We start from the raw sequence: 12,920 nt of genomic DNA on the forward strand, positions 1-12,920 counted from the left end.
ATTCTAACATTTAGTTTTACTCACTTTACATTTAAACAACCCCAACCCAATTTAAAACTATTATTTATTAAACTATTAAAAAGAATTACAAAATGCTATTTATTTCGATCGAGTACAAATTTAGTTAATTGTTCTAATGCGAATCGTTCCGATGAAACAGGAAGAATTGTTAAATTTTGTAAAGCATCATTGCAATACTTCTCTGCCAACAACTTTGTTTCATAAATTGCATCACTCTAAAAGAAATATTCAACTTTTATAAATTATCCTTAAATTTTTATTAAAAAGTGTCTGACAATATTCCAACTAGTTTTTGTATTATGATATAATTTCTTACTTTTTTGTCATTTACTTTTTTCAGTAATTTTACTTGGGAATACAGATATGAGTCATGGAAATTTTATTAAAATGCTAAGGTAAGCTAATGATATAATTCGGTTATGGTATCTTGATAATTTGAAGTTAAACTTACAGAGTTGACTAATTGAAATGCTTTTTCTACATCGCCAGGTTTTTGAAATCTTCTTAACATCATATCATTTAATTCAGGATGCTAAAAAATGAAAAAAAGGGTTAATATTAAATTACTTTTTACAACTAAACACCAAAATCTTTAAAAAATACCATAAGCTATATTTATTTACCGTTTCGCTTGCAAATAAGACTGGAGCTGTTGCTAAGCCCAATTTTAAATCTGCTGCAGAAGGTTTACCCAGCATATCAGCAGTTGAAACAAAGTCTAACATATCATCAACTATTTGAAATGCAATTCCAATATTTTTGCCATAATTATAAGCAGCTTCGGTTGCTTGGGGGGAATAGTTACTTAAATAGGCTACCTACACATTAACAAGAGATACTCAATGTATAAAAAATATTGAAAGTTAAAGTTATGGTACTTAAAGAGTAACATCAGTTACTGTAAACCAGTCTCAAATTGCCTGTGGCAGTTGGGGATATTACAAATTATAATTGCCTGATAATTATACTGCTGATTAAGTGCTGGCTCAGCAGGAGTTCATACCGTTTATAGCGCCTTACTTAAGGGCGCTACAGCATGAGATCAGTGGGGATTGAACCCACGACCTCATGTGTAGTGTAGCAAGTGTTCTTACCACTACGTCATGCTGCCGGTTGAATTAATAGGTTTTTAGGTATTCTTTAATATATTTTTATGTTTTTACATTTGTTATCACAATTTATAAGATTACTTACAGCTTTGCAACAGTTTGCTATAAGACTAGCTGTCTTTTTGTAGGTTTTCTTTAAGTATTGGTCAAAAGTGTTTTTATTATCTTGCTGCATGAATTCTCCTAAAATATTAAATATTATAAATGTAAGAGGCATTATTTATAAATAATTTGATTCTTTTATTTACTTACCTCTTACTATGTCATCAATAATTTGTGTAATAATTTTAGTAACTTCATTGTCATTAATCGTGGATAATAATTTAGATGCATTTGATACGACATAATTCCCTGTCATTACAGCCTATAAAATAAACAAGACAACTTCTAACATTTTTCATAGTTTTTAAATTAATTATTTTACAGTTTGAATAGAATATATGTAAAAAAACTTTTTTTTTAAAATATTATAAAGAAATATTTTAAATACTTTTCGATCTCCACAAACGAAATTAACTGAATCTTTTCCTCTCCTTGTATTGGAAAAATCAACAACATCATCATGGATTAAACTTCCAACATGGATCATTTCCGCGATTAAAGCAACTTTTTTCTGATTCTCGGTTACTTCACTAAAAATATTTTTTTTTAAAACAAAAACTTTTTATAAAAATAAAAAAACTTCAAATTAGTATGAAAATTTTTTTCTTTATGTGTAAGGGGCAATTTTTTATTTTTAATGCAATAACAAAAATTTAAAAATTTTTAGTTTTTCTGTGTTTAAAACAACTTAGTATATATGGATTAATTATATATATATCTTGGACCAGTTTTACCTAGATTTGAAATTTAAAAGATTGCAGGCTCTTGCCATTAAAAAAACTATCATAGGTCGAAAACTTTTTCCTTGGCCGTCAAAATAATAACAACACATCCTTCTCATATCCTTTACCGGTGTATACAGATGCTAAAGTAAAATTAAAAAACACCTCTATTTAGGTAACATTGATATTAATTTAAAAAATAAAATTTAATGTAATTGTAGTATTAATTACCTGATTTATTTTATTGTGAAAATTTTCTAAATCTTTTTTAACTAATTCATGAGCATCAATATTTACAGAATTTTCTTGAATTTTTTTAAAACTGCTTGAATTTCTTGAAATGCATGTTTTTGGAACAAATGTACAGGAACATAGATTGGGTTTTGCATAGTTTTGGGTAATGGAACAGAACGAATAACGTCGTTTGTTGTACAAAATATTTAAACGAGGTAATCTTGTTGATAACATGCATACATTTTCCAGTAATTTCAATGACATGTTATTTACAGCATAAAACTACTTTATACAGCTTTGATTTTTTCTATTTTATAAAATTTATTCAAAATTTCATTTTATATGTTTGTAATTCTTATTTCTAAAAAGTAAAGCTATTTAAACATCTTTATATTTTATCTCTGTTACAGGTTAAGTAATCTATCCATAACTTAGATTGTAACAGAGCTTACTATATGCATTCACACGTTATGCGCTTACTGTATACAATTATAAATATAGTTTAATGTTACTTCAAAGTCTTTAATGTTACTTCAAAACCTAATGGAACACCGGGGCAATATGTAACGAATAACATGGCTACGTGACGTCACTTGTTGTCAATCGAATATAGTATACCAAACAATTTGCAGATTATTCAGATGGTTCGTTGATCATACATTTACCAAAAAATCTTTTTTATAAACTTCTTGCATTAAAATGAATGGATTTGTTGTTATTTGTAGTTATTTATTTTAAAAATAAGTATTTAAATTTAAAGATGCAGCAATTAATCACAATTTTGTGTAAGCCGGTTAACTTGGTTTTGCAACAAATATTTCTTTAGTGTATTACTATTTTTGCATAAATAAAAGATGTTTGCCATATTAAAGCTTTATTAAAACGTTTTAGGAAATTTTATTAGAAAAAATTAAATGATAATTTGTTTTAATAAACAGCTGATTTAGTGGAAACAAACTTATCCGCGCGTAACAAAAATAGAATGCTTCGTTGCAGATGCCCCAAGCTATGACACGTTGACTTTACTAATAAAATTTAATAGTTTTTGCTTTATATAATAAGACCTATTTTAATTGTTAATTTTGTTTAAACACAGGTGTAATTAGGTAAACATAGGTTGACTTAGAAAATTTAAACATGGCTTTTGATATACGAAGGTAAGCATTATTAGCATTATTAATAATTAATTAATAAATTTGTTTAACTTTTAAATTAGAGAATAATAATATCAAATATGCTAAAGTCAACCAGTTCTAACCTTCTATTACTCAATTTATTTAATACATATTTTGTATATTATCTTGTTATTTCCACGAAGAGTTTTACAATATTTTTGCATTATGAAATTTCTAAATTTATATTATAGTCTGTATAGTTAGTTTTAGATTATAAATTTTTATTTTCTTTGTAGATTTGACATTTATAGAAAAGTACCAAAAGATTTAACACAGCCAACAACTACTGGTGCAGCAAGTAAGTCAAAGTTTGTTTTTTAATAATTGATTTAGCATTTTTAATTTTTTGAACAGTATTGTCTTGTGTGTTTTGTATGTTTAGTAATAAATATTACCTTTATAATTATTTGATTTGTATATTTACTATTTAAAGTGGTTGCTGTGTGATTTTCAAATTTTTAAATTAAGAAAAATAAATTTAAATTAAAATAATTTTTTCGTTTTAGTTTCACTTGGATGTTGTTTCTTTATATTTTTTCTTCTTATTTCTGAACTTGCCAGTTTTATCCATGTAGATGTGTAAGTGTCATTTGATGTGTTCTATTTTTTATGCATGTAATATGTATTAAATAGATTATTTAATAAAATGTGCTTTAAAAATATATTTTATAGTTTTACATTTATTTAACTTAAAATATTTATCTTAACAATTAATTAATTTAATTAAATTTTGTTTAGTGTAAGTGAATTGTATGTGGCTGATCCACAAAGTGGGGATAAAGTTCCAGTTAATATTCTTATTTTGCTTCCTAAAATGCCTTGTGAATGTAAGTGGTAATTATAAAAAAAAGATTTACTCCTACACAACAAAGCAGTTTTATTTATTTTGTAGGCTTTAAATTAAACATATATTTATATATATATATATCGTCAACCAAACTCCATTATATATAGATGATGAGTTAATGGTAGTTACAAAAACATTTAGTTTTTGGCCCTAAAAATACCTTTATTAAAATCTTGATTGAAAATGTTTAAATGCAATAATATTTTATTTATTAATAAAAATTATTTTTAATAATTAAGTTCTTGGAATGGATATTCAAGATTCAATGGGCAGACATGAAGTTGGAATGGTGGAAAATAATCTTAAGACACCAACTGAAGATGGCAAAGGCTGCCTATTTCAATCTAAGTTTCAAATTAATAAGGTAGCCTATAGCATATAATTTAACTTTTATATTGTCGAAATAGAATAATAGAGGTATATAATTATATATATGTGTAATTATGTTTATTATTTTCAATGCACTATGTGAGTTATGGTTTTTCATTTGTGGAAAATATTAATTAGGTTGTTCTTTGTCAAATTTAATTTTTACTTTAGTAAAAATAACATATTTTTGTTTCTTTACATCTTAAAATATTTATTTTAATATTTTTGATAAAGGTTCCAGGCAATTTCCATGTATCAACTCATAGCTCCCCCAGACAACCTGACTACCCAGACATGACTCATGAGATAAAAGAACTAATTATTGGAGACAAAGTAGTGGTATGTAGTGGATTTTTACCTTTTTTTCTTTATTATTTGTGTTTATTCCTACACTTGTTTTAATATGTTAACTTACAAAAATTGCCTTTTGTTAAGATAAAAGGTATAATGCTTTTAAGTATTTTGCAGTAAAAAAATGGAAGTGTTGTACAAGTTATATTTGTATAATTAAGCTTTGTTTATTTTGTTAAAGGTTCCAAATGTTAGATCAGAATCATTTAATGCTTTGGAAGGAAAAACCACATTTGACAAAAATGGTAAAAGAAAATTTTGACAGAAAAAAGAATAAAGTTTTCATTTTAAGCAATACAGAGTTAACTAATTTTACTTAACGAAGCTGTGTTCAAACTTTAGATTTTGTTTAAGTTTGATGTATTAAAATTAGTCTTATGGTAGGGTTAATAATAATTAATTTTTGGGCTTTCCAAAATTAATTTAATCTCTTTCTATTGACAGCTCTTTCCTCCCATGATTACGTGATGAAGATTGTGCCAACAGTTTATGAAACAATTAGTGGAAATATTCATTATCTTTATCAATATACACATGCATATAAGGTAAAGTTATAATTTAATGTAATCATTTATTTTATAAAAATTCTCCCCCTAAAAATATTTAAATTAAGTTTTGCTAATGTTTAACAAATGTTATTCCTGGTTTGGTAATTTAGGAATACCTATATACCAATACAATAAAAGTTTTATTGTTGTAAATTTTTTAATTTGGAATATTTTTGCTTTTTGTTGTAGGATTATATTGCATACGGCCATGGCCATAAAGTAATGCCAGCAATATGGTTTAGATATGAACTTACACCAATAACTGTCAGATATACCGAAAAAAGACAACCATTCTACCATTTCATTACCATGGTAAGTGCTTAATTAATGCTAACTTTTATGTTACGTATTTTTAAATAGTGTTAGACTGCAATTATAGTATTATTTTTTAAATAGTAACAAATAATAGTTTAGAATGACAAATTAAACTTAAACAATTTTTAAATTCTGCCCCAGGCCCAAACATTTATCTAAAATAAAAATGTTTTATCCTTTGTTTTAATTAGTTGTTTGCTTGCAAATTTGAATACAACAATTATAATTTTTTGTTTAGGTCTGTGCCATTATTGGTGGTACTTTCACAGTGGCTGGGATTTTGGATTCAATGATTTTTTCTGCTACTGAAATGTATAAGAAATTCACTCTAGGGAAAATGTCTTGATGAAATTTTATAAAATCTTTTTTTAATTGGCACATTACATATACGTTAAATTTAGATAAGCATGTATGCAGTTTTGTCTTAGCGTTGAATTTATACTTTAAAAAGGTGCACTAAATTATACAAATAATGCCAAAATCGTAATTGTATCAAAGATATTATTAAAATTGCCACTATATAGAAATTCAAATGACAAAAATATGTTTTAAGTATTTTTATATTCATTTTGCAGTTTAAATATAATCATGCAGTTTTATAATCTTATTGTTTGTTTTTAATTATTTTACAATGTATCTCCTTATTTCACTGAAGTTATTTTTGATCCACATTTTTTAAGATTTTAAAAATATATGTTTAATATAATAATATATTGTTTGTCAAGTTTATTTAAAATCATTTAAATAATTTTAAAAATATAATGCATGCATTATTTTTGTTATGTCATGATAAAATATTTAGAAAATAAAAATCTTCATTAGTTTATCTGTATTAAAATCATAGCCAAATAAAATTATTTTTGTTTTTAATGTTTTTAATTAAGATTGAGTTTTTAAAGATATATAGTTTTCTTACAATTTTAAAAAGTTCGCTGTACTGAAGTACATAGCAAATATTTGAACTTGGTTTAATTATTAAACAGTAAATTTTCTGCCCTTATTCAGTAAATTTAAACACTTATCCATTAAGTGACAGCTCTATGTAGTTATACCTAGTTAACATTCTTTATGTTAACATTCTTAATTTTTTAAATTGGTTTAACTTTTTTGTTACCCAACAAATAATTTGCTTTCATAGTGCTATTTTGATTGAAGTTTAAATTTTACCACACAACAGAAATGAGTAAAAAAGCAGATTTTTTATTTGTAAAGAATTTTTATTAATTTAAATTTTCTAAATGAATCCAAAGTCCAGGTTAGTTTGCAAGTAAATACTTGTAAGGTAATTTAAGCAAAAGCAACTATAACATATGTCTTCTAATTTAAATATGGATAGAAGTGTCTTATGTTCAGAATACCATGTCTATTTTGTCCGGGGCTGGAATGCAAACATTCTTTCAATTTCTCGTACAAAGGAAAGCGAGGATACTATTTTAGGAGCTGTCCAAAATATATTTGGTGTTGATAATGATCACTTTCATGTGATTGATAATAACCCAAAATCCGATAACGAAGTAAAAGAAGAGATAAAAAAATGTGTTATCAGAACATATGTGAACTGTGGTTGTGATAAAATTACAACAGTTATTTTGTCGCATAGTCTTGGCACAAGATTTACCTACTATGCTCTTAAAGAGCTGTATGATTTACGAATTGTTTCAGATCAAGTTTACAGCAGAACAGCCATTATTTCTCTCGGAGGAATGGATCTTATACCAAAGAAATTTGCAAAGGTAAAAATTCTTTAAAATGTAAATATAGCTTTAAATTTTCGAATACTTTGTCCAGCCTTTTATACATTTATATTTACTTTTAAACTACCTAGGGTGACTATAGTATTAAGACTATTTTTTTGTATAAATTCAATTTCAAGAAACTTTTGTAGATAGCGCTTAACTTCATATTCCAAAATGACACAGTTGTGAACCGTTATATCGATAAGAAAGACAAGTTAAGCAATATATATGAAACAATCACAATTGGACCGTTTAAAAGGAAAAATGAAAATGAGTACAAATGTGGATGTTGTAATTACACCTTTAATCAGTTAGTCCCTGAATCTTATACAACAGGGGGCATGATTAAATCTATTGCCCCTTATGCCTTTGGGTTTGGAGCCCTTGTTGCAGCTCCAATATCAACACCCGTTGCTGCAGCAGTTGGAGTGGCTGCTTTATTTACAGGTGGAGTAATCAAAAGCACTTTAAAATGTGAAGCTCACTACATGATTGATTATTTGTTGTGTAATACATGGAAGGATCAGATAAATGATCGCCTTTTTCACAGATCAGATAAATGATCGCCAGGCTCACAACCTGGTGTAAAGTTTGGTTTTAGGTGATTATTTCATCTATTTGTGAGAAAAAGACAAATATATAACTGCTTTGTTGATTTGTGTTTATTGTTTTTAAGCTTATGTGATAATATGTTAAACTTTTTTTGTTTATGAAATATTTCTGCTACCAAAAAGTATAAAAATTAACCCTTTAAAAATAATTTTAAAATATTTATAAGACACATAACTTACAAGTTAATATTTAAATAAGTTTTTGTACTATATAGTTTATGCTTATAGTTTTGTTTGCCAATTTTAAAGATTTATATTTTTCTTTGATTTAAAATCAACTTTCAGTTTATAGTTCCTCCTTATTTTACCTGGTTTATTTTTAATTTCTATGTAATGTTAGTTTATCTAATTAAAATGGTGACTATTTTTATAATTATTGGCAAATATAACTGTATCAATTTTTTTTATTTTATTTATAATAAAATAAAAATCTTTAATAATCTTTTGTACCCTATCAACTTTTATGTAAATGTTTTTTAATTATAATAAAGTTTAGATGTTTTTGTAACAAAACAGGGTAGCCTGTAGGTGAATAAAAAAAATTAAAATCAAAATATACACTTAAGAACAATGAACCTTTAAAATGGTATAATCACAAAAAAATTAACTTAACTGATTAAATTTTAGTTTACACCTTAACTAAAGGGCAAGTCACCAAAGCAAAACCAGGACCTTACGCCGAATCGAGAGTTTTAACCATAACACTACGACCCCGTGTCATATATCATTCACATTCTTTACGTACAAACAACAAAGTCGTTAGCCAAGACTGTATTTTACTGCGTTATTTGTACCTTCTTTTGTGTTTAATACTTTACTACAATTACAAAAAAAAAATGAATAAATAGGCAAATATATTAAACGTTTTGTAATAATAATTGCATAAACTTTAAAAATGACTGAAGGCTACAATTATTTGCGAACCGCCCCTTTTATTTGTTATGTACTTCCGCAGATGTGCTCTTAACTAAAAACGGTTAGGATAGTTTTTGTTTTTAAGCTGTAATGGGCAAAAACGCCCATAACACTAATTAAATATTTCAAGGATGGATGTAAGTGCATTATGTACAGAATACCATGTCTATTTTGTCCGTGGCTACAACGCAAACGTCCTTCCGATCTCTGGAGCTCGTACAAAGGAAAACGATAATCTTCTATTAGAAACAGTCCAGGGTATATTTGGCGTGGATAATGACCACTTTCATGTGATTGGAAATAACTCAAGTCTCCCAACAACAAATAACCAAGTAAAGGCCCAAATAAAAAGATGTATAACAAGAAGACTTGTGCAATGTGGATGTGGTAGGATTACTACAGTTATCTTATCACATAGTCTTGGCACAAGATTTACCTACTATGCTCTTAAAGAGCTGTATGATTTACAAATTGTTTCAGATCAAGTTTACAGCAGAACAGCCATTATTTCTTTGGGTGGAATTGATGTTATACCGAAGAGTTTTGCTAAGGTAAATACTTCTGCTTGTAAATGATTTTTGGTAAACTCATTTTTATAGTTTTATGGATTATGTTTATTTTTTTAAATATTTTAGATTACGTTAAACTACATGTTTGAAAATGACACAGTTGTGAATAGTTTTATTGATAAGAAAACCAAGCTCAGCGATGATTATGAAACAATCACAATTGGACCGTTTAAAAGAAAAACTGAAAATGAGTACACATGCAAATGTTGCATTTCTTTTCTCGGTCAATGGGACTCCGATAAATACACCATAGGGGGTGTAATTAAATCAATTGCTCCTTATGCGATTGGGGTTGGGGCTCTTGCTGCAGCCCCAGTTTCCATACCTGTTGCTGCAGCAGTTGGAGCCACTGCTATATTTACTGGTGGGGTAATCAAGCGTACTTTAAAATGTGAAGCTCACTACATGACCGATTATTTGTTGTGTAGAACTTGGAAGGAACAAATAAGAGATCGCCTATCTTTATGGGCTCACAACATGCCATAGAGTTAGATTTTGTGTTGTAAAAATTGTCTATGTGTAAGATTTAGCCAACCTCTTGCTGCCCTTAAAATGTTTTATTTTATCTTTTTTGCTATTGCCCAAAATGTAGTTGCACTGTAAAACTTCTATATTTAAAAATTACCAAAACTGTTTGTAAAAAATAAGCTCATATAAAAAAAAATTACAAATTATTATACTAATGTTCTAGTTTTTAGTACTGTTCAGATAGTTGTTAAATGTAATATATTGCATGCTATAAAGATATTTATGTGACTACAGTACATTTTTATTATAATTTATTATTTAAAAATGTAAAATATTTTTTTTATTGTTACTGTTAAAACGCTTTATTTAAAGATATTTTGGTGATATTTAACTTTTGTGTTTGTTGCAATTTAGAGTTATTTACTAGCTGTAAATACTAGTGATTGTTCCTAAAATTTTAGGGCTGTAAAATTATTAAAATTATTTGAACCAAAAATGGAGGACAAAACATCTCAACAAGACAAATTAGAAGTAACTTCAGAAGAACAAAAATCAAAGTTGTTTAAACCTGACACAATTGGTTGGATATCCCTTTCCATATTTATTCTGTACTACTTTGATGTCATTGAAAATGTAAAAAATAATGAAAATTTAACAGGGTATGTGATATATTTCAGATTTTCTTAAAAAAATTTTTTTTTTGTATATATCTTTATCCTCGATGTGGGAAAGTCGAATGCAGACTTAAACATAGAGTAACATCACTTACTCTGACCCAGTCTCGAGTTGCCTGTGGCAGTTTTGGATATTATATAGATTGTAATTGCCTCGTAATTATGCTGCTGATTAAGTGCTGACTCAGCGGGAGTTCACCCCGTTTATAGCGCCTTTCTTAAGGACACTACAGCATGAGATCCTTGGGGATTGAATCCACGACCTCATGGTGGTGTAGCAAGTGTTCTTACCACTACACCACGCTGCCGGTTTATTTGGTCAAGCCTTTCAAAATATGTGATTTTGTACCACAACGATATTAGCTAACTTATTTTTATAGATATGCATTCACAAGTGCTATATGCCTTACAGCATTCTCCATATTCTCTTGTTTATATTTTGTGCTGTGGTGCGGTGTGATAAAAAAGATACATTCAGATGATTGGGAGGACCATGCTCCTCTAGGAATTCCAATAGCAACTGGTGCTGTAGTACTAGCAGGAATTTGGTAAGTTTACTAACAGTGTCCAAAGTGCTACGACTTGGTAGTGGGGATCAAACTAAAGGCCCTATAACGTGAAAATTTTTAGTAGCAGTAAATACTTCCTTTTAATTTAATTATTTTTAACAAAGTTTAATATATAATTGTAAAATTCCAATAATTTTAAGTTCTATGTACAATTAAAAAAATATTTTTACTAAATATTATTTATTTATATATATATATATTTATTTTCAGTTGGAATTTTGCTTTGTGGGAAATATATGGAATAAAAACTCCATTCATTACGTTCAGTTTGTTTATGGGTTTTATTATGGTTGTTTCTTTAATTCCATCAAAAGAGGAACCCAATATTTCTTCAAAGAAAACAAACTAAATGAGTGCTATTTTCTTTTCCTTTAAGTTTCATGTTGCCCCACTTTTACGATGTAAAAAAATAATTTTCAAAAATATAAATTTGATCATTGTTTATCTTTTTTAGTCTTATATTTAGGGTTATATTTTACTCCAAAATACACATTGTGTTAACTATTTAACTTTTCCTTATTCTTTACGAATTTGTACCTAAAGGGTGAGAGTCATCACTAATTTTATAATTTAAAATATAACCTACTTTTTTTATTTTGGTTTTTTGCACATTGATAAAAGTAAATAATAAATACGATATACAATTATATTACAAAAATGCGACGGGAAAAAATGACAAAATCAATTTAATGATTTAAAACATGCCAAAAGTAATATTGTTTATACAAAGATTTTATTGTACATTATGACATAGTCACCAAACCCAATTATGTAGTAGTTATTACAAATCCATATTTAGATTTTATAACAAAATTTATATTAGTAAATTCAACACATTTCATATAAATTTATTATTAGTAACTTATGCTATGAAATAAATAATTCGCCTGTTTAAAATTTTTTGGGGCGTTATTTTGAAAATAGTGTAATGATAGGGGAAGGTAATAAGCGTGTTATGCCTTATTTTTTCTGACGTAAAACGTCTATAGGTATACACTGTAATGGATTGACTAATCATAGTTTAACCCCATGCAATAAAAATTATATTTTACTCACATCATTTTTTGTCTACATAAAATACTATAGACAATTTAATCGAAAAGATGTTTTACGACTAAAAAAAACAAATTTTTTATATTTTTAGGCGCCTATGTAAAACCTTAACGAGCCTACTACTTTATAAAAACATAAACGTCTTGTAATCTATTTTGTTTTTCAAAAGCATAAACGTCTTGTAGGTTGTTTTGTTTTTTGAGAACACAAACTTGTGTAAAGTAAAATAATATTTAACTACCAGGAAATAAAAGAAAAATAAATAATTTTAAAACTATCGACAAAGATTTCGCAAACTAATATAGTTCCTTTAATATAACCCCACATGACGTGTATCCAATGAAATCACCAGACTTAGACAAGAGGTATTGTGACGTATTTGCTTAGTATTTATATACTTGATTAGAAAACGGTAATTTGCTCTGTTGACGTTTTATTGTTGTTGTTTGTTAACTAAATATGGGAAATATGAAATCATTTTTATATCAAAACACTGACGAAGTAAAGCTATACATCTATTAACGCTATAGCT

At 27.2% G+C, this 12,920-nt stretch overlaps 4 protein-coding genes across 4 annotated transcripts; 3 read left to right on the forward strand and 1 right to left on the reverse strand.

Moving 5' to 3' along the window:
* Window positions 1-46: 46 nt before the first annotated feature.
* LOC145743797 (all trans-polyprenyl-diphosphate synthase PDSS1-like) lies at window positions 47-2,545 on the reverse strand. The gene is made up of 8 exons (XM_082561840.1): window positions 2,186-2,545; window positions 1,967-2,097; window positions 1,621-1,762; window positions 1,383-1,494; window positions 1,216-1,313; window positions 645-839; window positions 473-553; window positions 47-236 (listed from the first exon to the last, which is right to left on the reverse strand). The coding sequence occupies exons 1-8, from the start codon at window positions 2,450-2,452 to the stop codon at window positions 96-98; spliced, it is 1,167 nt and encodes a 388-aa protein (XP_082417966.1). The 5' UTR covers window positions 2,453-2,545; the 3' UTR covers window positions 47-95.
* Window positions 2,546-3,245: 700 nt separating this feature from the next.
* LOC145742727 (endoplasmic reticulum-Golgi intermediate compartment protein 1-like) lies at window positions 3,246-6,496 on the forward strand. Its single transcript, XM_082560513.1, has 10 exons — window positions 3,246-3,345; window positions 3,600-3,661; window positions 3,870-3,942; window positions 4,102-4,190; window positions 4,450-4,574; window positions 4,814-4,918; window positions 5,112-5,175; window positions 5,375-5,475; window positions 5,668-5,790; window positions 6,032-6,496. The coding sequence occupies exons 1-10, from the start codon at window positions 3,326-3,328 to the stop codon at window positions 6,137-6,139; spliced, it is 870 nt and encodes a 289-aa protein (XP_082416639.1). The 5' UTR covers window positions 3,246-3,325; the 3' UTR covers window positions 6,140-6,496.
* Window positions 6,497-9,102: 2,606 nt separating this feature from the next.
* LOC145743000 (uncharacterized) lies at window positions 9,103-10,375 on the forward strand. The gene is made up of 2 exons (XM_082560853.1): window positions 9,103-9,606; window positions 9,691-10,375. The coding sequence occupies exons 1-2, from the start codon at window positions 9,187-9,189 to the stop codon at window positions 10,108-10,110; spliced, it is 840 nt and encodes a 279-aa protein (XP_082416979.1). The 5' UTR covers window positions 9,103-9,186; the 3' UTR covers window positions 10,111-10,375.
* A 111-nt stretch (window positions 10,376-10,486) lies between these two features.
* LOC145743001 (transmembrane protein 128-like) lies at window positions 10,487-12,217 on the forward strand. The gene is made up of 3 exons (XM_082560854.1): window positions 10,487-10,751; window positions 11,147-11,314; window positions 11,546-12,217. The coding sequence occupies exons 1-3, from the start codon at window positions 10,588-10,590 to the stop codon at window positions 11,682-11,684; spliced, it is 471 nt and encodes a 156-aa protein (XP_082416980.1). The 5' UTR covers window positions 10,487-10,587; the 3' UTR covers window positions 11,685-12,217.
* The last annotated feature ends 703 nt before the right edge of the window (window positions 12,218-12,920 follow it).

This window comes from Corella eumyota, chromosome 2 (assembly GCF_963082875.1).
Source record: "Corella eumyota chromosome 2, kaCorEumy4.1, whole genome shotgun sequence".
Taxonomy (NCBI): domain Eukaryota; kingdom Metazoa; phylum Chordata; class Ascidiacea; order Phlebobranchia; family Corellidae; genus Corella; species Corella eumyota.

What these genes read in the sequence shown, in the direction of transcription:
- LOC145743000 (XM_082560853.1), top strand. Translation starts at nt 9,187, where the DNA reads ATGGATGTAAGTGCATTATGTACAGAATACCATGTCTATTTTGTCCGT. An exon ending in TACCGAAGAGTTTTGCTAAG is followed by an intron (nt 9,607 to 9,690) that starts GTAAATACTTCT and finishes TAAATATTTTAG; the next exon opens with ATTACGTTAAACTACATGTT.
- LOC145743001 (XM_082560854.1), top strand. Translation starts at nt 10,588, where the DNA reads ATGGAGGACAAAACATCTCAACAAGACAAATTAGAAGTAACTTCAGAA. An exon ending in AATAATGAAAATTTAACAGG is followed by an intron (nt 10,752 to 11,146) that starts GTATGTGATATA and finishes TTATTTTTATAG; the next exon opens with ATATGCATTCACAAGTGCTA. An exon ending in GTAGTACTAGCAGGAATTTG is followed by an intron (nt 11,315 to 11,545) that starts GTAAGTTTACTA and finishes ATTTATTTTCAG; the next exon opens with TTGGAATTTTGCTTTGTGGG.
- LOC145743797 (XM_082561840.1), bottom strand. Translation starts at nt 2,452, where the DNA reads ATGTCATTGAAATTACTGGAAAATGTATGCATGTTATCAACAAGATTA. An exon ending in CTTTTAAATTTCAAATCTAG is followed by an intron (nt 1,763 to 1,966) that starts GTAAAACTGGTC and finishes AAATATTTTTAG; the next exon opens with TGAAGTAACCGAGAATCAGA. An exon ending in CATTTCAATTAGTCAACTCT is followed by an intron (nt 237 to 472) that starts GTAAGTTTAACT and finishes TATTTCTTTTAG; the next exon opens with AGTGATGCAATTTATGAAAC.
- LOC145742727 (XM_082560513.1), top strand. Translation starts at nt 3,326, where the DNA reads ATGGCTTTTGATATACGAAG. An exon ending in AGTTTTATCCATGTAGATGT is followed by an intron (nt 3,943 to 4,101) that starts GTAAGTGTCATT and finishes AATTTTGTTTAG; the next exon opens with TGTAAGTGAATTGTATGTGG. An exon ending in AACCACATTTGACAAAAATG is followed by an intron (nt 5,176 to 5,374) that starts GTAAAAGAAAAT and finishes TTCTATTGACAG; the next exon opens with CTCTTTCCTCCCATGATTAC.